The sequence below is a fragment of the Leuciscus leuciscus genome (genome assembly GCF_965113295.1).
Source record: "Leuciscus leuciscus genome assembly, chromosome: 22".
Lineage (NCBI taxonomy): Eukaryota > Metazoa > Chordata > Actinopteri > Cypriniformes > Leuciscidae > Leuciscus > Leuciscus leuciscus.
In genome coordinates, this window is record NC_138746.1 from 11,886,198 (window position 1) to 11,908,879 (window position 22,682).

The window sequence follows — 22,682 nt, forward strand, 5'->3', positions numbered from 1 at the left end:
CGGGTAGGTTATAGTTTTATTTACAGCCGGCAGCAACAGTATGATAACAGAAACCAATTCTGAACAGTGTACATAATGATCAGAATTATCTGCGATTATACTCTAGTAACTGTAGTTTTCAGTTTCCAGGCAACATAGCCACTTGGCACACTAATATTAAGTAGTGTATTAATATAGATAAAATTCAAATTTTTAGAGTTGGAAAAATATGTATAATAAATCATTAGTGTAATTAGGGTTGCACAATTAATTGCAATAAAATCAGAATAATTGTAGGCTATGACCTAGTGTGGTTTTTACAAGGTCATTGTCCCTTACTAAATACAAATAAAATATTGAAAGATGATAATAATAATAATAATGATAATATCTTTGCACACCCAATCAATAGTAATATTTTACAATAATATTATATTTATGTTAAATATGATTCTGTCACAACTAAGGTGTGAAAAAGAGATTTGAGTCTATATACAATGAGAATGCGAAGAGAACAGAGTTCTTTTTTACTCTCTTAAAAAGTAACTCTTTCTATTGGCAGTGCAGGATTAGGGGGACAAAAGTCATTGCTTGATCATTTTGTAATTTTTGTGCACACTGTTGTGGTTTCAATGTGTTTTTGTTGCTTTTAGCTTTTTTAAACAACAACATGAGATGCATCTATCACATTGTGGTTCAAGTCAAATTCACAAGATTAGTCAAAATATAATCACAATATTCTTTTTTGGCCAAATCCCCCCCCCCCCCCCCTCTCTCTCTCTCTCTCTCTTTTTTTTCTTTTCTTTTTCTCTTTCTCTCTGTGTTGGTTAACATAGCTCTGTATTCGTTGGTGTATCAGCTTTTTCCTGCATGCCGTCCATCGATCGCCTTTACTTCACTGCATGACTGCAATTGATCGGAATATAAAGCAGGAAGTGTGCTTCACCACAGGGCTACACGCCAGTGGCGGTTCTAGGGGGGTGGCCGGGGGGGCCAGTGCCCCCGTGTCACCAAGCTTGGCCCCCCCTCTGGCCCCCCTAAATTTGGAATCGTAAAATCACACCAAACAACTGCGCATTTTATCAGTTGCGGCGCCTTCATCTATAGGCTACACTGCAGCACGACGTGTATATTCACATCAAATGTTAACGCAGAGGAACGGGACACTGCAGTTCACAAAAGTTCATTATGTGCATGTGCTTTAAAGCCTTGCCGGTTAAACATGTCATTCGCTGCTGATGCGCTGTTCAAATATGCGCTTTACTGAGCGCGTACACTCGACGCGCACATGCACTAAAAGCCTGTTACTGGACTAAGTTATCTTTTGAGTCTTATATTGCGCTAATACTGTCAAATACAGACAATGTTTACACAAACAAAGTTGGTTATGTCTAAAGTGAAAGCAAACAGAGAAAATTAATTAAAATCTGCTTGTCATATGCGTGTATATTAGACGCGTCGCGTGCAGTTCTTAAAGAGACAGTAGCCCTAATAATAAACATGCTGCCGCTTGTCCTTAAAGAGATAGTTCACACAAAACCAAACAGTTGCTGGTCCCCATTGACTTCCATACATAGTAGGAAAAAAATATACTATGGAAGTCACAGGGGTACATCAACTGTTTGGTTACTCACATTCTTTCAAATAACGTTTATTTTCAACAGAAGAAAGAAACTTATTCAGGTTTAAAACAACTAAAGAGAGTAAATTATGACTTTTTTGGGGGAGAACTATCCCTTTAATGTTAATAAAACAACAAAACACACAGAGGAAATCATTCACTGCTCTTGACTGAGAACTTTAAGTCTGTTGTGTTTTATTTTCATATTTGTTCATTTAATTACTTTCTTCAATTCTACTGTTAAATACACCTATAGCTGAAAAAATAAAGCACTGTTTATTTCATTTGTATATTAAGTTGTGTATGTGTAATATGTATCTCTGTTCTTAATTTTTAATAACAAAGAAAATAGTGACAAAGATTTTTATTTTCGCCACTTTGGCCTAAATGTCTGCCATTCTTTTTTATTTTATATGTTGTTACTATAAGGCTTTGCTTTTAAAATAGGGACATTAGTTTGGCTGTAATGCTCAGTCACATGCAAAATAGTAAAACCAACATGAAAAAAGAATCGTGATAAAATCATGATTTTCCTGAAAAAATAAATAAAATTGTGATATGATATTATTGCCATATCGCCCACCCCAGGTGTAAAAAAGTGCCTAGATGTGCTTAGATGCTAAAAATGTGTTATTATTGATCATTATATCACACTACAATGAAACATAATGAAACATTCATTTGAATTGAAATTGTTTTATTAGCTTAGCTAATATAATTTATTAGCTTTTTCTAGAGATTGCAGTCATGCATGACATGGTGAAAAATGACTTGAAATAATACTGAAAATAGGTTAAGATGAATGTTAAAGGTGTGCCCCCTAAAAGCGCAAGTGGCCCCTGCCTGGCCCCCCCAGTTACTGTGGTCTAGAACCGCCACTGCTACACGCAGACACGGACACACCGTGATACGTATGTACCACACTGGTGGTATTTATGCCTGGTAGGATGCTGGGTGCTTAACAGATATTATTGTGAAGATAAATGATGCTGCATAAGAGGAGGGAGTGAAGGAGACTTGCTATCTTTATTGAATAACTCTGAGTGAGGCCGCTATCATCAGACCTACATCATACTGTGTGCTGATATGTGTATCAGGCTCCTGGGTGTGGCTACAGGTACTGTACAAGATAAGGCAGAACATGCATATCTCTGGTAACAGTGAGAGGATCCTTTCACATACTGTAGCAGCTACAAAAAAAATGTTTTTGGTGTGTGTTTGAAGGAGAAACTGTGATGATCCCCTTGTTAGGAACCCCTTCCTAAAAAATAAAGGCATGCAGCTATACATTTTCTTGTATAAAATCCATTATATATATATATATATATATATATATATATATATATATATATATATATATATATATATATATATATATATATATATATATATATATTATATTAATTAAATTATTATTCCCAGATATAATAATTAGGCTTTGTACTAAAAAATTTTTTTTAATTATTATCTGAAATTTATTTATTTATTTGTTTTATTTGTTTGTTTGTTTAACATCATGCAGATTTATTTTATTCTTACTAATAAAAATGATTTTGTCTACAGAATACTATGGTTATAATTTCTCTAATTTCCATGGTCTTAGTTATTATTATCAAATATGTTAATAGTATTTCATTAATAAGTGCATATTAACATAATTTCCCTCATATTTTACAGACCCCCTAGCACCCCCTAGTGGCCCCCTGGTGAGGATATTATAGATATTATAGAACAAATTGTTTTGAAAGAATAGGATTATGAGTGTTTGAGATGGTATTAAAATCTATAACTTTTGTGATCTAACTTTGGGATTTTGGAAAATCTGAGAACTGCCGGGATCTCTTCTGAAACCAAGAAACGAGAGATTATTATTAGTATTAATAATAATAACAGGGATCCTCATCCTCATAACATCTCAAGGATCCTCTCACTGATTATTATTATTAATAATAATAGTTGTTGTTGTTACAAGTAAGTTTTTTTTTTCCCTCAGGACAAACATGTGAGGGGCAGGAGACTTCAGCAAGTCTCCATTTAATCTCATTGCTGTCTCAGATAAATAAATAAAAAGTTCTCATTTATGATTTTTCCTTCCTATGGGAAAACATTTTACCAGATTCCATTGCTTGCTGTATTGTTTTCCACTGAATGCCTCTTCCTCTGGTCACATCCATCATTCCCGACACTTGTTCCCTGTGTTTTTTTCCTATTGGCCCTGCTCTGTTCTTGCACCTCGGCATGGCTGCAGACCAGAACATTGTGCTGCAGGGGGACTTGAGGGCCGTTGTAAATGACTGGCCAGAGAAACAAAGCCCTGAGCTTGTCAGCCAACAGAGGGACCACAGGCACCGAGCGGCCTGCTGAACTAATGGCATGGGAGGTGGTCTTCTTTCGGTGACAAGAAATTGCCATTGACCTCTGCATTTAGATGAGAAACGGAGGGCGAGAGATGGGTGTGATAGTATAGACAGCCAGAGAGAGATTGTCAGTATTGTCTGACATTTCTTAACAACAAGTGCTCTGTAATGAGGGAATTTAAATCTATGAGGTCAAGGCCAGTGGAGCTTAGCTCTTCACTACATCACGCCTATGATAAAACAAATTATTGAAGCCTCAGCTTGTAAACTGTGATCTTTTTTTGAAAAGATTTGTATCAGTGAATCTCCGCTGCTGGGTTGCTGAAGCTCCGTCAGAGATTTGACATTTCGCCAGAAATGAGTATTCATAGATAAGCAGCTATTTTGTTGACTTGCTTCTCTGATATCACAAGCTTTTGATGCATTTGTTCAGAACCAGAAGATATGAAGCCTAGCGCAAGTTCTGCCAGGAAGACTCAATCGTTCTCGTCACTTATTACCTTCTCATCTATCCAATCATATCTTAATAGCCCAGTATAAAAGGGTGGTACTTACTCATGTCTGAGTTCGCAGATGCTGTCGCTTCAACCACCTCCATCCTCCCCAACCACCACTAAGACGGGACCTTTCCTCCATCCCCTCCAACACCACCATGTTGGGTCCTCCCCTCCATCCTCCCCAACACCTTCAGACGGGCTCTCCCCTCCATCCTGAAGACGCCAGGATGTCCTCTTCCTCCTTCCACCAGATGGCCCCCTTCCTTACTTCGCAGGGGGTGGGCTGCGCCCCTGCCTTCGTCTTCAGGCAGGATATGCAGATTCCGTACCCTCGGAATGCGAGTTACGGACGGGGCCTACGCCAAAGAATTTGATTGTTTGCTGAGCTCTTAAATAAATGTTCATTGTCACAGTATTAATTCTCCCGAGTCTTTCTGGTAGAACTAGTGGCTCAGCTTTACAAAGCACTGGACTGGACTCTGAAAGAGACTTGTGGATACTAAGTTACATACAAGTGACTTACAGAATACCTTAGCTGTTGTTCAAAGCCTTACACTGCGTTTACACTAGATTTTTACAACGATTATGCTTAATATTTTAAATGCTTCAAATGGTGTTCTTGTAACTGGTAAAGATCATAAATGGTTTAAACAAAATTTGCTCCTCACCTTGATATATATTTGCCCCCTACCTGATTTTGCTGTTGATTCAAAAATATGATACTTTTCAATGTTATATATATATATTATAATACATATTTGTATATGTAAAAGCAAGTGTATATTGCAGTTTAGTCTTGTGACAATTTTCGGGGGGTTCAGTTCTAATATGACATTAAGTAATTTTATTTAAAGGGATACGGTGAGTAAATGATTGAGATTTTTGGATGAACTATCCCTTTAAGCCATCATTTCAGTGAGACACATAAATCGTCAGCTCACTCTGAGAGTGTTGTCCGCACTGTCTGTCCCCTGTGTGTATTGCTGCTTCTGTGCTAATCGATTCTCTGTGACCTTCACTGTATGTCAAGCCGCCAGGCACTCTGGGGGAATGTCACATCTGAGAGACGGCATCAGTGTTTGGCCCTGGGGAACCCCATCCCTTAACACCCCACACCTGCCTCGGCCCACGGAAACAAACTAAGACAGAGGGGATGTCAGGGTCTGAGTAGATTTCCAATCTCTTAGACACTTGGCCCTATCTCACCTCCTGACAGAGGAAACTGACAGTCTGGAGGAAACCAGCCCCACTGTGAATCTCAAGGAAAGGACTCAGTAATGAGGCTGATGGGCTACTAAGCAGTTATCAATATCATCAGTGTTCTGAAGGATGACTAATAGAGATCTTGTCCACTGCTCAACCCTTTTTGCTTTGAACACAAAGCACAAGCGCTTTGCATTGATTTCGACAGCAGTTTGTCAAAAGGTCTGGCAATGCACCCACATGCAATTATTGGAGAATGAATTGAGTTTATATTAAAAACTTTTATAGTTTTATTTATTAAGGTTCTGAGATCCTCCTCTGGGGCGTTCTATCACCTGGCACCCTGAACGCATGCCGAATTAGCCTCAGAAGACCTGGAGAATATTTTGAAAATTAATGAGCATAAATACATCACCCACAGCTGATACTCAGACTAAAGTTATTAGTGACTGCAAAAGAATCTTGCAAAATTAACGTTGATTTTGTTCATTATTTATTTATATATTACAATTATATAAAGAATGCAATTAATCATGCTCTTTGACCCATACATAACTTAATAAGGATTCAATAATAAAAATTCAATCTTCAATTTTTTTTTCCTACTCAGTAGTCATTATCTGCAATTAACCAAATATTGGTATTTTGTAATCAAATTGTTTAATTGACACATACAAGGATAATTTGAATGAATGCAAACAAACAAGCTGAGTCAAGTTGTACAGTATAGCCAAGTCATTTGTATAGCACTTTTCACATTGTTCAAAGCATCTTTACAGAAAAACATGATGCTAATGTTTATAATATCTTGATGCCTTGCATTTAGCAGAACAGAGCTGGGTGATAATATAGTTTTATGACAATATAAATAATCAAACAGTTAAGATTTGCTGTTTAATACATATATTGCTTTATACTGCATGTATGTGGATAAAGTTGGATGTACTATACATCCAATTTTAGATATATTTCTAGGAAATATTTAGTTAACATTTGCAACTATAATCAAGCAGTTGAGATTAGCTATATATTGATTTGTCAGTGTACTGTATGCGGGTAAAATTGGACATCCTATATATACAGCTTTATATCTCTGAACAATTTTATAGTTTACATTTTGCAATGGTATAAACAATCAAGCAGTTGAGATTTACTATGTAATAACTTGTTGTGCGTGTACTGTACTGTATGTATGTGGATAAGCTTGAATAAACCTACAGTAGTGGTAGGTTGGGTTAATGAATTCATTATATGGTGATATTGAGATTATGAAACCTGGACATTTTTGTTCAAATCAGGGTTAAAATTGTGATCATATAGCCCAACTTTAAGCAGTTTAAATGAGGAGTTAATTGAAATTGAAATTGGACATACTGTAATACTTATACATAACACATTGTACATAATATCTTAATATATTTTCCATATAGAAAATCATTTTGTGTAATTGACCATGTCCTTATATTTTGTTATGTCTTGTTTGTTCATTATACGTGGCAACCTTTGTCCACCTAACCATTGTCCCTCTCTCAGTTTATGGTCTGTATTCATGGCAAGCATTCAAATGCTTTTTATTTCCAGTTTATTTAATATTGATGTCAGTCAAAGTCTCTCAGGCATATTATTAGTTCTGTTTACAGATTTTCAGCAGGTACGCTTGCACACGTTGTGAGGACTGTAATAAGTGCAAGGTTACCTTATTATGTTGGCTTTAGCAAAGTGAACTTGGCATCATTAATCACAATGAAGTCTTTTCTCAAACAGTAGACTCCTGTATTAATTCTAAGAAGCCAGAGAGAGTGATTACTTCATTGTTATCATCGATCATCTTTCAGTAATGGATCAGGAGCAAACCAAATTCATGCACACTGTACAACAGGCCCCTCCCTATAACAAGGAGAAATTTGGTTGCTTGTTTCAGAGAGGTATGAGGCCTCTTGCATTGTCTGGTGGTTATGTGGTAATCTTTGATATCACTCTTTTTTTTTTGTGGCCATCTAAGGAGATGTCTTAGATTATAAAGTATTGTGGAAGGGGAAGTGTTGAAAGCTATTGATTTTAATGGTCATGAAATACTCTGCCAAAAGACTTCAGAGCCTCATGTACTACTTCTTGGCAATGCTTAAAATGGTGTAATCTGAATAGAAAGCTGATAGATTGTGTTCAAAAACCTCTAGTAAACTTTTAAATTGCAATGTAGTCCAATGCCATTATATTCTAAGAACATCCAGTAAATGTAATAAGGGATTTTTATGCTTGTAAACATTTAAATGATAACAGAATTTGAATTTTTGGGTGAACAATCTCTTCACTCACCCCTCATGTCATTGCAAACCTATATGACTTTCTTTCTTTTGTGAGACATAAAAAAGTGGGACATTTTAAAGTATGTTTACCTTTGGATGATTTTTTTTTTGATTTTTTGATTTTAAACGCTCTCCTAACCTTTTACTCACCTAGCTGACATATTTGTCCTCTTAATCTGTTACATAATGTAATTTCCCTTTTCTTCTTTATCCTTCAGCATCACCAACTCTTCCGCCTTTGAAATCGGAGCATTTCAAACCATGTCAGGAGAAAGACCTGGCCTATTGCCTGAATGACGGGGAGTGCTTTGTCATCGAGACCCTGAGTGGCCCACACAAACACTGCAGGTATGACTGCACTTCCTGTTTATGTATTGGAGGGAAAGGTTTCCTCAAGAAATAAATGCAATCACTATGGATGGGGAGGCTCTATACGGTTTCAGAGCAATGACAATTCCATATCCCATTTTCGGAGAGAATGATCCTTCTGGAAATATGTCAGTAAATCTCTCTCTCTCTCTCTCTCTCTCTCTCTCTCTCTCTCTCTCTCGCTCTCTCTCTCTCTCTCTCTCTCTCTCTCTCTCTCTCTCTCTCTCTCTCTCTCTCTCTCTCTCTCTCTCTCTCTCTCTCTCTCTCTCTCTCTCTCTCTCTCTCTCCTCTTCCACATCCTTTTTCTACTCTTGTGTCTTATTGGCCTCCTCTCTGGGACTCTCGCTGTTGCATGAAGCTCTTAGTCATGCTAACGATGACAGCTTTGTCATAGCCTGAGAGCTGTCTGAGGTCCCTTCTCTGCTAATTAAAAGTGGCACTTTGCAGAAGTTCATTAGAGGCTTGTTTTGGATCTGCAGGCTTTTTTTCCGAGGTTGAAAATAGGATTCACAAAATGGAGGCAGAGAATTTCTGACACTGATGTGTTCACCTTTTTTACGAAGCATGAGCACAATTTCAAATAACATTTCCTGGATGTGAGGGTTCACTGCCGTAGGTTTTGCATGAGCAGTCTTTTTTTCCTCATTTGCCTAATGGAACACGGAGACATTGCATGTTTGGAACTTTAGAGCCAAGAAGGAGCAGAAGCCAAGTGTCCTCATTTTAATCAGTGGTAATTGGTGTTGTTTTAGGTGGCCCATTTATTTGACTGAAGCTAAGCTAGTTCAAATGTTCTGGCTCTGATTAATTCCCAGAACACTCTTCCCTCCCAACTTAAAGCCAAGGACATCCATGCATCTGTCTGTTCCTCAAAGCAAGGTTTTGATGCTCTCAAAGGATCAATTCACTGGAGAATGTGGATTATATTGAAAGAATAAAGCTACTAAATCCATTTGCATTGCAGCGGTTTTCAGGGCATTTAATCATCCACAAAAAGCTATACAGTATAGTTTGTGCTGAATGCCACTCTTTGTTGATATTTCAGGTAGTTTGCATGCATGAATGGTTTATGGTTATATAGAACTGGGCTTTTAGCCTTCACAATAACTGAAACAGGAAGTGACAAGCACTGAGTTGTGCTATAATATAAGTTTGGACTCTTTATGAACAGTATTGAAGCTTTGTGCTACTTTAGATGTTTTTTGAGACACCTGTAGTTATAACGCTGTTTCTTGGCTGCCTTTATCCGACTGCCCTTTTTAGTTGAGTCTTGCACAGTCTGGCAGTGTAGTTTTTATTTTATTACATTTTTATTAAAATTGGATATACAGGGCTGCATCAAGAATGCAATTTCTGTAACTCATAATGCAATTTACATTGGATGGTTATGTTGCATTTTACATTTACTGGCTCTCATTGAGCACAAACCATTATGCTTGAAGTAAACAACAAGTCACTTTCACTCATCAATTTGCTTAAGTGCTATCAGTGTAAGGGTACCATTGTGCTAAAAGATCTAAAAGCTAAGCTAAGTATCATGTACAGACAGTGTGCTCCAACCATGTATGAGTCTATGGCTCAACTGGCTACCATGGTCCACAATTAACACCCACCAAGCATTAAATTCAAGAAAAAGGTGGCTTTGGCGAGTATGGAACATGGTACTCAGCACTTGGCTAGTAACGTCGTAATGATTTTTATTTTAACTTTTTTATTTTTTGGAATCACTACATAGTATAGCACCAGCCGCCAGCAGCCGTGTCACCCTGTAGCCCACGACTGGTTGCCCACTGAAGCTAAGCAAGGTTGAGCCTGGTCAGTACCTGGATGGGAGACCTCCTGAGAAAACTAGGTTGCTGCTGGAAGAGGTGTTAGTGAGGCCAGGGGGTGCTCACCCTGTGGTCTGTGTGGGTCCTAATGCCCAAGTATAGTGATGGGGACACTATACTGTAACAAGCACCTTCCTTCGGATGAGACGTTAAACCGAGATCCTGACTCTCTGTGGTCATTAAAAATCCCAAGATGTCCTTCGGAAAAAGAGTAGGGGTTTAACACCGGCATCCTGGCCAAATTTGCCCATTGGCCTCGGTCTATCATCTTGGCCTCCTAATCATCCCCATATATACTGATCGGCTTCATCACTCTGTCTTCTCTCCACCAATAAGCTGGTGTGTGGTGAGCGTTCTGGTGCAATATGGCTGCCGTTGCATCATCCAAGTGGATGCTTCACATTGGTGGTGGTTGAGGAGATTCCCCCCTTCCATATGTAAAGCGCTTTGAGTGCAGAGAAAAGCACCAGATAAATGTAATGAATTATTAAATCAGTGGTTTTCAATAGGGGGCAGAGGATTTAAAATAAGACAAAATAAGCGTGAAAATAAGCTAAAACACGTAAAAATCAAGATATGTCTTATTATTTGGTTATCTTTATAATGAATCTATATCTTTCTAGTTATACCAAGTTATGTCTAGTTATTTTTGAGGACAATCGGAGGGCTTTGAACTCAAAAAGGTTTGGATCCACTGGTCTAAATTGAACTGAAAAAGAAAATGTATGGTCGGACCCTCACTGATGACATTGACAATTCAAATCAAACCGTATTTATTTTATTATTTTATTTGTATTACATTTTTAATGACGAAAATGTGGCAGAAATTTGGAAGCAAAATTTTGTGTATTGGGTGTAATAGAATATGCTTTAATATTGAAAAATACATTTTTTTTTTTTCACATGTTGTACATTATTGTAGCTCCTCTCTGCCCAGTCAATTTCTACAAAGCCCCTCCTTCTGAAATATTTATTTAGTTAGGATACCTAAACAACATAGACAAAACAGGAGTGTTTGGGGTTAGCCAGAGTTTAGTAGACAGATGGAAAGAGAGAGAGAGTCACAACTGTTTTAAAATAGGGACAAGGTGGCAACCGATAGATGCTGCTCACTACGAGGCGAACAACTGATTAAAATATCTGTGTTTGTGCATGTTTGATGAAAGATACATGGCAGGTAGAGAATCCCATTTCCTTTGCTGCACTGAGTAAAACAACCCCTTTGTGTCTGTTGACCTAGATTCATAGGGTGTGTGGATTCTTTGTTGAGCTGCCTCATCTGGTCTATAAACACAATATGCAGGAGGATGTTAGGGCTTACAACAATGTGATTACATAGTGTGCATGGTTGTGCATCATAACCCAGGAACCCACCCATCTGTGTTTTAGCAGTTTCTGGTGCACCTCATGACACAAGTTGACAAATTCCATATACGCTACAGTATATAATTCCAAACCCTTAAGCACAGAATAGGGGTGCAAAAATTGTAAAAAGTACAATATGGCCCCTCAAGTGTTAAAGGGATAGTTGACCCAAAAAAATGTATTATTTCATTAATTTCTCAACCTCATGTCGTTTCAAACCCATAAGACTTTCGTTCATCTTCGGAACACAAATGTAGAACTTTTTTATGAAATCTGAGAGCTTTCTGTCCCTTCATAGACAGCTATGCAACTGACACTTTGACTCTTTAATAAGTTCATAAAGAGAATGTAAAACTAATCCATATGAATTAGACGATTTAGACCAAATTTTCTGAAGAGACTTGATCGCTTTATATGATGAACATATTTAATTTAGGCTTTTATTCACATGTAAACATTGATCAGCGAACATAAACATAAGCTCAACCGAACTTTCTTGACTTTCTTAACACACAAGAATTAACCTCGCACTTCAAGCGAACATGCTTGAGCTTCCGTTTACCATAACTGATGCGTGCATGATGTGATGAATGTTTATATGTGAATAAAAGCCTAAATTCAATCTGTTCGTCATATAAAGCGATCTTGTCTCTCTCCAGATTTTGGACTAAATCGTTCAATTCATATGGATTAGTTTTATGGTTTTACCAGTACAAATCCAAAAAGTGTTATTATACCTAAACCTACCCATAAGTTATCCCTAAAATCAGAGGGAAATGATAGGTAAATAACACTGATGTAGAAGCACCTAACCCTGGCTGTAAGCCTAAACTTGACATAAACTGTAAACTTGTCCCTCAAATCTGATTGGTTCAACAAAGATGTTGATCCAGGATCATGTTGTGCTTGGTGAAATCACGTTCACCAGCCATATTGCACTCCTGCCTGTGTGATATTGCATATATAAGCAAAATGCTGAAAGTGAAAACTTTTTGAAAAATCAGTTTTCAATTTCTGTATTTCCTTTGTTTTAATGTTATCACATAGCTATTTTATGGATTATTAGCAGTATTAGAAGTAACCTATTTTTAAATTATATGTATATAATTTATTTTATTTATTCATTTATTCAATTTCTTGTAGATAATGTTTGTTACCTTGTAAATTGCATTGTCCACTTCTCTCTCTGTATCAAATTCAGCTTGTGGTCCCTCCCAGAGCATTAGCGGGAGCAGAAAGCCATGCTGTCTGCAGCTGAATTGTTTCTATTGCCTCCGTTTCTTTTCCTGCGGGAATAGTATCTTTATGATTCACTGTCTTGTCTTTCTACTTTCTACTTGGAATATCATAAAAAAGCCTCCTCACCTGGGCTATCACTAAGATTTTAGAGATATAAAAACACAATCTGTCCCACTGTAAAAAAATAAATAAAAATAAATAAATAAATAAACGTTAAAAAAAATCTGTAAAATTAACTGTAAAAAAAAAAATGCTGATGCGGTTGCCAGAAATTTACCGAAAAAAAATATGGAACTAACATTCTACGTATTTAACTTAAATACAACATATTTTATTAACTGATATCATGTAAATATACCAACCTATTGAAGTCAATTTACGTTATTTCACTGTAAATTATACAATGACTTGTTCTTTTTCACTTCCAAAAACTGTACATTTAAAATTATTTTACTGTAAAATTACATGAAATGTAGCACAACCTTAAAATATTTTAATCAAAATGTATTTATTTACTTTTATATGTATTTTTATGTATATATATAATTATTTTCATCATTTCATCATTACCTCATCTTTTGCTGTTAAAACTGTTTGCATCCACACAAGCAGCGTGCATCTGATAGGTTGCGTGCAGAATCGCGCTACATTATTGCCGCTTTCGACAATGTGTCTTTGTAAACGTGGGGTTCTAGATGATTTAAGATTCAAAAACATGCCCTAAGTGAGATTTTATTTTTAACGTTGATAAGTATTAACAGAAAAGAACAACAGGTGTTAAATGGAAGAGATGAAAGAAAATCTCTGAATCAGCCAAGCTGGCACAAAGCCTTACTAAGTCATTGCTTGCTTATCCTATCCTGGAGGTCGGCATTAGATTTCTCCTCCGCTGCTGGGTAGTGTGTAAGATCTTGACTCTTGTTAGTGTTGAGAAGGTAAGCCTCTACTGCCACAACAACACTGCACCAATCCCATCTGTCAGTGGGGCCACATGGGGCTGGAACACGGGTTGAGACCTCACCAAAGCCCCCTGCAGCTGAAGGGCCATGTGTACACTGTTAACGGCCTCTGGTCTGAGAGTACTGTTGGGGGGAAGCAAGATTGTGCGATTAATTTCAATAGGCTGTGGTGTTGTACGGTTTTAAATTGGATGTGAATTTTGTGGTTACAGTTTATAGCCTGAAGCTATGATGCAAATATAGGGAGCATTTGCAATGGGTTTTTGTCAGGGGAGGGATTATGAATGCATGCAAAGCAGATTTATTGTCAAATATGCAGACAAACATTGTCTCATGAATAAGCAGAGAGAGAGAGAGAGAGACAGAAATGGATGTATTATTGAGTATGCTTGTGATACTGATTTTATTGTTAAAACATCACAACTCATCATATGAAACAAAATGCCTGCCGTTGAAAGTGTGGAATCAATGAGAGGAAAATTCACAAAGATGGAAACCATTTTTGTGTCTCTATCTTCCAATTTGCAATTCATTGATCCTGAACAGTGAAAGTTGGCGCTCCCCAGACATTATAAAAGGCTTTTCTCTAGTCTTTGGTCCAGTTCACCGACAACTAGACCATTTTGCTAGATCGAGGAACATTACATATGATAAAGTTATTCTTAACTTGTGAATCAGCACTGAAAAATGGGTCTGATAGGGATGAACAGCAGGAAAAAAACAATGCTAAATGCAACCATACACAAATAAAATAAAAATAAAAAAAAATAAAAAAATATATATATATATACACACACACACATAATACTTTCATTCAGCAAGGATGCATTAAAGTGGTCAAGTCTCACAGTAAAGAAATGAATAATGTTACAAAATATTTCTATTTCACATGAATGCTGTTTGAACTTTATATTCATCAAAGAATATTGAACAAAAATGTATCACAGTTTCCACAACAATATTAAGCAGCACAACTGTTTTCAATACTGATAGTAATAAGAAAATAAATCTTGAGCACCATATCAGTATATTAGAATGATTTCTGAAGGATCATGTGACACTGAAGACTGGAGTAACAATGCAGAAAATTCAGCTTTACGGTCAAAAGAATAAATTACATTTTAAAATGTTAAAATAAAATAAAAAACTATATTTTAAATTGTAAAAATATTTCACAATATTAATGCAGCCTTGGTGGAAATAACCATGTCTTTCAAAAACATGTAAAAAAAAAAATGTTTCACTGAACCCAAATATTTGTGTGTGTGTGTTTAGGTTTATATTACATTATGGGGACCAGCCAGCGGTCCCCACGAGGGAAATTGGTTAATAAACATTTAAAAATGCAAAATAATGTGTGTGATGGGTAGGTTTAGGGGTAGGGTTAGTGTAAGGGGACAGAATATACCGTTTGTACAGTATAAAAACCATTACGTCTGTGGAGAGTCCCCACAAAGATAGTGAACCAGACGTGTGTGTATGGTGCTGATGTACAACATCTGTATATATTTGTGTACACATTTTAAAGATATTTTAGTTCAACTAAATAGAGAAGAAAACATTAAGAACTAGACACTTAAAAGGTTTTGTGAACATAGTGTCCAAGAACCCAACTAACAGCAGTGGAATCCTGTTAGTCAGTGCTTGAGACATAGAGCCCCAAAGTACACAGATTCTAGTAGCTTTGCATGTCTCTGATACAAACATTACAAAGATTAGACCTTCCTTCCAGTCTCTGTGGTGCTAGTGTACTACAGCAACCTCTGTTTCACTGAGGGCTACAGTTTAGGTGGACTGTGACGATTACCCATTGAACTGAAAAAGAAAGAAGAAAAGACGATGTTTGTCAACCTGTATCAGCCCTATAACCTCAGCAGGTGTTTTGCACTGCTTTCCTCTGCTAAATATTCTAAACTGTTTAATACACAAGATTTGCCTTTGAAGATTCTGCCACTTTGGATGAACCAAGATGTTTCTGTGCCAAATCTGAGGCAGAGAAAATCCCCCTCTTATCAGGCCCGACATGACCTTCCCATGCTGAACGAAGCACAACAGTGGGTTTCCATGTGATGCTCATCCACCCATATAATGGAATAAGATAGCAATGATGTGATATCTGCCAAGGTAAAACTTATAACTGTATAGAAAAAAAGAGTTTCTTTCACTCCACTTCAGAGCACCTCATCTATGAGCAGCTATCCTGGGACTCAATAGGATGCTCTGGCAGGTCAGATTAGAGGGATATAGAGGAAGAGAGTGTTAGAGAGATATGCTGTGAAGTGCAAAAGAAAGTAAAATAAATCTGAATTTGTTTCTAGCACATTTTATTGGCAATGTTATTTTCCACGACTGGATAAATGATTGGTAGCCTGGTTAAAACCAGACCATTCTCAGTAGTAACTGAGTAATGGTCTGGCAAAGCTTCATTAATAACTCATTTCCAAAAGGGGCGTCACCAATGGACGTCGCTCAAATGCCTCTGGGGGCAATTGGATAGACCTAAAAACAATCAGAGCGATCGTCATCGTGTAAAGTCATATGCTGCGTCCCTAAGTTACACTACGCCATAAAAGTATGTACTCTTTTTGTGAAGAAAAGGTATTTACTTTTAAATGTGTAGCAAAAAAGTAGGCAAGCTTTGGGACACACTACTTCGTCATCTTTATCGGACGGATCTGTTGCGTGCATCCTGTCACGTAAACTGCCCTGTCAATCATCTTGTCACAGTTAAAATCCTCTATTAAATCTAATTTAATTTCCTACCTTTTCGGAGAGAAATGTAGTAGCACGTTCATCTGCCAGTGGGTCTTTCATGGAGACTGTCCTCATGTGTTTGCAATTTGAATATAATAATGCATTTAAAAGTTGAGTGCGCTTCACCAACGGACATCGCTCAAATGCCTCTGTGCGCAATTGGATAGACCTAAAACCAATCAGAGCGATCGTCATCGTGTAAAGCCCGCCCCAACGTTTCTGATTGGTGCCGCGATTTCGACGGATTAGAAATGGGCTTGAATGAGCTCTTTGCCAGACTACTTGCAGAGCAAATCTAAATTTGCCGGAAGTTGTCTGGGTTTTCCCAGGCTAAATGATTGGCCTATCTGAACAAGCAGTGACCTGCTATACAATGAAATGGATAGTTGTACAGTTCTAACTTTACTTTATCCCTTGATATAGTTACAGCCATGACCTGTTCACCATGACCATAACATCTATGAATTTTTTTACATATAGCAACATTCTGTTGTTTGGGATTATATCATCAATCTATCATTATTATCAATCTATTGGGAAACCGTGTATCTGTAAGGTCCTTTATTTTCCAGAATTGTATTACTTTTTTCCTTCACTAGATAATTTTTTTAATATTTTTACATTCTTGTGGTGTGATTATTTTTTGTTGTTGTATGTACTAATTGATGTGCTTATTTATTATGCTCATAAAAGTTGCATGCTGTTGCATAGAGCTGCACGATTAATCGTTAAAACATCGTGATCTCAATTCAAACAGCCAAGCGATCTTATTCCTAAATGACAGTGATTTGTCGATGTCAATGTCTATTAAACCTTTGACAAGTACGATCACAATGAACATTCAAATCTGCGTTCATGCTGCCGCTGACCCAGAGACAGCGGTTTTCATGTATAAGTATGAAACCGCTTCACATACCTTTTCAACTACACAGTATAATTATTTCTGTTACAATACTGTAATTCAAATTATCACAAAAGTACTGGGATAAAAGTTTATGGTTCGGATATAAACACTGAAGTCTACGCTAGCGAATATAGTGGTCAAAATGGAGGAAATCACCTTATGACTTGTAACTTGGTGCTTCTAATTCAGATTACATTAATTACAAATTGTTATGCCAGTAGGAGGTGACAAGTGACTTAAAACATTTATTTGTCATTGATTTAAGAGATTTGTTCAAAAACGCTGATTCATTCAGTTATTAAACAAGTCTTAAAGAGTGAGTCATTGAATCATTGAATTCAAATTAATTAAATATTTTTTTAAACAGACTGCAGCTATTAATCATCAAGGCCTTTTGCAGTGCGAGCGCCGATCTAAACGATGTCTAGCATGCCGTCTTTCTGTGCAAAAGCTAATGTAAGCTTGGCATGACAGAGTCATGCCCTCTGTCAGCGCAGACCGCCAAGCTGCCCTGTCTTCCGCAATATGATGCCATCGGTCAGGGTTGATGTTAAAGACATTCCATTAAGATGACCATTATGCTTTCTGCATCTGACATGATGCTTTTAAAATGGTTTCTGTATCAGAAACAGCTGGGAAACGCGAATAGGAATGGAAACGGAAAAAGTAAATATTGTTTAGCCAGACAGATAGTGAAGAGCTCTTCAGAAGAGAAAACAATACACGAATTGAAAAAGTAAGAGAGAACAGCAGAAAGGAGAAATTGTGAAGAGATGTTGAGATCTTTGGTGAGGACATGGGTGTCTGCAAGGGATGTGGAGGAGAGAAATCTGAGAGATGTGGGACGGTTGGAAAGACGGTGTGTCGAAAGATAGGAGTGGATAAGAGTTCTTTTGCAAGGATAGAAAGGAAGGAAACAAGTGGTGAGAAGAGGCAGTTTAGATGGCAGAGGAGCACTTCTGTTTTTAGAGGGCTCATTTTTTGCTCTTGCACGTGAGCGTCTTCTTAACGAGGTTGAAATTGTTGGAAATTGAAGGCACTTGTAATTTCAATCACTCGTGCTGGAGGCCCGCATGCACATACACTTGAATCAGAATGTAAATTCTGTTTCATAATTCATTTCAAGCACTTGTCGCATGTCAAACCGCAGCCTTACTCAACCAAAACAACAAAAAAAATCATTCATTTTCAGTGTCAAATGGAAATGCATGAGGATTTGTGGAAGGGGGAATCTAAAGCCTAAATGAAATGATTTTTCTATCTTTTTTTCATTTTCTCTGCTTCAGATGCATTACCTCCATCAGCAGTCTCTTTCATTCTATACTGTATGTGGTGTTTAGGTATTTCAGTTTCCCCCACAAACTCCATTCATGCAGCGCTGATAAAGTATCTAGTGGAACAATACAAAGAGCAAGAGCAGCCTTGTCCTATAAAGCCTTATTCTCAAGGTCTACATTTTCCTTAAGGACAACCAGTTAACAGCAAACACTTATCATGATAAATGTTAGAGACTTTCATAGCTCTGATGTGAAGTGCAATCTACTTTATGCCGATAGATAAATCATTCCGTTTTCTTATGCATGTCTGTTTCACACAGCAAATGACAGCACAAAGAGAAAGCAGAAAATAAGAGAAAAAAACATTGTGTAGTCAACCTTTGTGCACTTTGTCTCCCAAACTGACAGCTCATTTCACAAGCATACTAGTAATCCAAGCACACCCTAAGGGCTCAGTCATATATATACAGCATCTTAATGAGTAGCATATGAAATTGCATGGAGGCTCAAAGTTGAAGGTATGAATTGAAATGCAAGGGAGTCTTTTATTGTTTACTGTTGTCTTTTTTTTAGAAACAGCAAATGCAATCCAATAATTGGCAGTAACTACTGTATTTAAATAACAGAACTAAACAAAAATGGCATTTTGTACTGTAACATGTCATTATTTTATTATTTTTAATATTCATAATCTTTATATTTAACTTGCTACATGTTGAACAACCTGTTCATTCCTGATTCTTCAGGAATCTGATTTCACTGGTTGTGCTGTATTTTTTAAATTTACTAAAAATAACTGACATATTAGAATCATTGGTTAAGTAGTCATATTATACTGGTTGTGCATACTGTTTATTATAACTGACTCGTTGGGATTATTCATCCAAGAATCGAATTGTATTGATTGTGCTGTATGTTTTTGATTTATAAAAAAATAACTGACTTATTGAAATCATTTGTTCAGGAGTCAAATTATACAGGCTGCGCAGTCTGCTTATGATTCACTAAAAGAGAACCGAATGATTAGAATCATTCGTACAGGTACAGGAATCGAATTACGCTGGTTGTGCTGTGTTTCCGATTTACTAAAAATGACTCACTCATTGGAATCATTCATTCAGGAATCTGATTACGCTGTATCTGCTGTATGTTTTTGATTCACTAAAACCATAGTATCAGAATCATTTGGGAGTCAGACCACACTGGCCCTGCTGTAGATATATAGATATATTGTGTGCTGCGACATCACTGGATAAGTATTATAATGGTTAACAGAACCGAACGTTCTCAGTTCCCAAACCCTGTATGACATTACTATAGTGTCAGTGTGTTTTGATACATTTCTCTGAACTCTTTACTCTCTCACAGAGAGCCAAACTGATGTGGTGGGATCCTTTGATCGTGACCAGCCCTTCTCTAAAGCCCACTTTAGTGAATAATTCTCCCTGATTAAGTCATGATTAGGATCACTCTGTTAATCTAGCCCCCCACACTCGCCCAATGCAAGAGTTCAGTCAGAATGCAATTTCCTTACCTCTTGAAGTTTCAATTGATTTGTGTTAACTCCATTGTTATTTCTAATTGATATGGTTCAACAAGATAATTGTGCGATTGTATTTAGCTTGCTTTGTCTGATAAATAGCAGGGAATTTCCCATTAACATGCATGCAACCAGTACAATTAAAAGTACCATTCCTTTTTCCTGCTGTAAAGTGCAGGCCAAATTCACAGATATTGTGTGCCTTTCAATACCCTTCATTTGTGTGTGTGTGTGTGTGTGTGTGTGTGTGTGTGTGTGTGTGTGTGTGTGTGTGTGTGTGTGTGTGTGTGTGTGTGTGTGTGTGTGTGTGTGTGTGTGTGTGTGTGTGTGTGTGTGTGTGTGTGTGTGTGTGTGTGTGTGTGTGTGTGTGTGTGTGTGTGTGTGTGTGTGTGTGTGTGTGTGTGTGTGTGTGTGTGTGTGTGTCATCAGTTCCAGCGGGTTTCCCTTAATGAATATGCGATTTTGGGCTTATCTTTATGAATATGGAAAATAAAAGGAGGTGTCAATGCAAATAGATTAAATAGCAAAATGACTTATCATACCTAAAAGTCTTTTCCGAAACAGTAATGGTGTACGAAATAATACAGCTTTGCAGCAGGTATTAATTTAACAAATATTGAGCAATAAAATGTAGCCTTTTGGATTGAAAAATGTAGATGTATCAAATACTGCTAAACTGCTGACATGCATTAATGTGATTCAGAACTGACCAGGTTGTGCATCAGTGTGGTTGTAAAGAGATTTTCTGGTATAAAATGCAGTTTTCTTTTTGGTTTAAATGCATGGTGCAATTGCTTACATCCTTACAATTCTTCTGAAACCAGTTTGAGTGTTGAACTTAAATTATAAATTAATTTACATAGTTTTGAAATTATTTTATGAAACTATTTTATAAAACATTCAAAACCCATGTTATTTAGACTAAGCTACAAGTAAACTTTGGGTTTGCCCAACCTGTTTGCACAATTCTTATAATAAGTAGTAAACAAGCCACAGTATGCCTTGAAGAGCACATGCAATTTGTTGTGCAAGCAAAGTCTAGAAGTCTAAGTATAGTCAAGTCAAGTCAAGTATATTTGTATAGCGCTTTTCACAACACAGATTGTATCAAAGCAGCTTCACAGTATTAAATTAAAAATAATACAACAAGGTTTGTTTCAAGTGGAATTTATTGATTGATAAAATTAAATTAAATATCCCCAAAATATCCCCAACTGAGCAAGCCAAAGGCAACAGTGGCAAGGAACCGAAAAACTTCATCAAGTGACCTAATGGTGTCCTAAAACTCCATCAGGTGACCTAATGGAGAAAAAAAAAACCTTGGGAGAACCCAGGCTCAGTCGGGGGCCAGTTCTCCTCTGGCATTTATGAGCTAGTGGCCGGATTGTAGTTTGAACTGTAAGATTAAAAATATTATATGAATGCCTGGCTGAAGAGATGCGACTTTAATCTAGTTTTAAACTGGGAGAGCGAGTCTGAGCAACGAACAGTATCAGGAAGACTATTCCAGAGTTTTGGAGCCAAATGTGAAAATGCTCTCCCTCCTTTGGTGGTTCTGGATGTCCTAGGTATGACCAAAAGCCTAGAATTTAGTGATCTTAAAGAGCGCGATGGATTATAGGGCGATAGAAGATCCGTTAAATAGACTGGAGCTAAGCCGTTTAGGGCTTTATAAGTCAGTAGCAATACCTTGTAATTAATACGGAACTTTATAGGTAACCAATGCAGTGATGATAAAATCGGTGTTATATGATCATATTTTCTTGATCTAGTAAGAACTCTAGCGGCGGCATTTTGGACTAACTGTAGCTTGTTTATTGAGGATGCAGGACAACCAGCTAATAAAGCATTACAGTAATCCAGTCTCGAGGTCATGAATGCATGAACTAACTTTTCTGCATCAGAAGCATATTACGTAGCTTAGCAATGTTTCTAAGGTGGAAAAAGTCTGTTTTTGTAACATATGAAATATTATTTTCAAAAGACAGGTTGCAATCGAGTATAACACCCAGGTCTTTTACTGTAGAGGATAAAGTAACAGGACATCCTATGATGTTAAAGTTGTATTGTGCAAGGTTTTGTGGGCGGTTTTTTTAACCGATAAGTATTACCTCTGTCTTGTCTGGATTTAATAAAAGAAAATGACTTTTATATCTTTAACACACTCTGTCAATTCGGAAAATTTAGCGTTTTCATCTGGCCGTGATGAAATATATATTTGAGTGTCATCAGCATAACAATGGAAACTAATTCCATGTTTCCTTATAATATTTCCAAGTGGCATCATATATATTGAGAATAACAGAGGGCCCAACACAGATCCCTGCGGCACTCCATAGTTTACTGGAGTTATGATAGATTTTTCTCCATTTAAATAGACAAAATGGTAGCGGTCAGATAGGTATGATTTGAACCAGCTTAATGCTTGTCCTTGAACACCAGTATAATTTTGTAGTCGATCTAAGAGTATTGTGTGATCTATA

At 37.0% G+C, this 22,682-nt stretch overlaps 1 protein-coding gene across 1 annotated transcript in view; it reads left to right on the top strand.

The window, feature by feature from the left end:
• nrg3a (neuregulin 3a) overlaps positions 1–22,682 on the top strand; it is a 331,337-nt gene that overhangs the window by 202,000 nt on the left and 106,655 nt on the right. Inside the window, exon 2 of the mRNA XM_082154121.1 lies at positions 8,182–8,311. Within this exon, the coding sequence (XP_082010247.1) occupies positions 8,182–8,311 (130 nt within the window). The remainder of the gene's footprint in view (positions 1–8,181; positions 8,312–22,682) is intronic.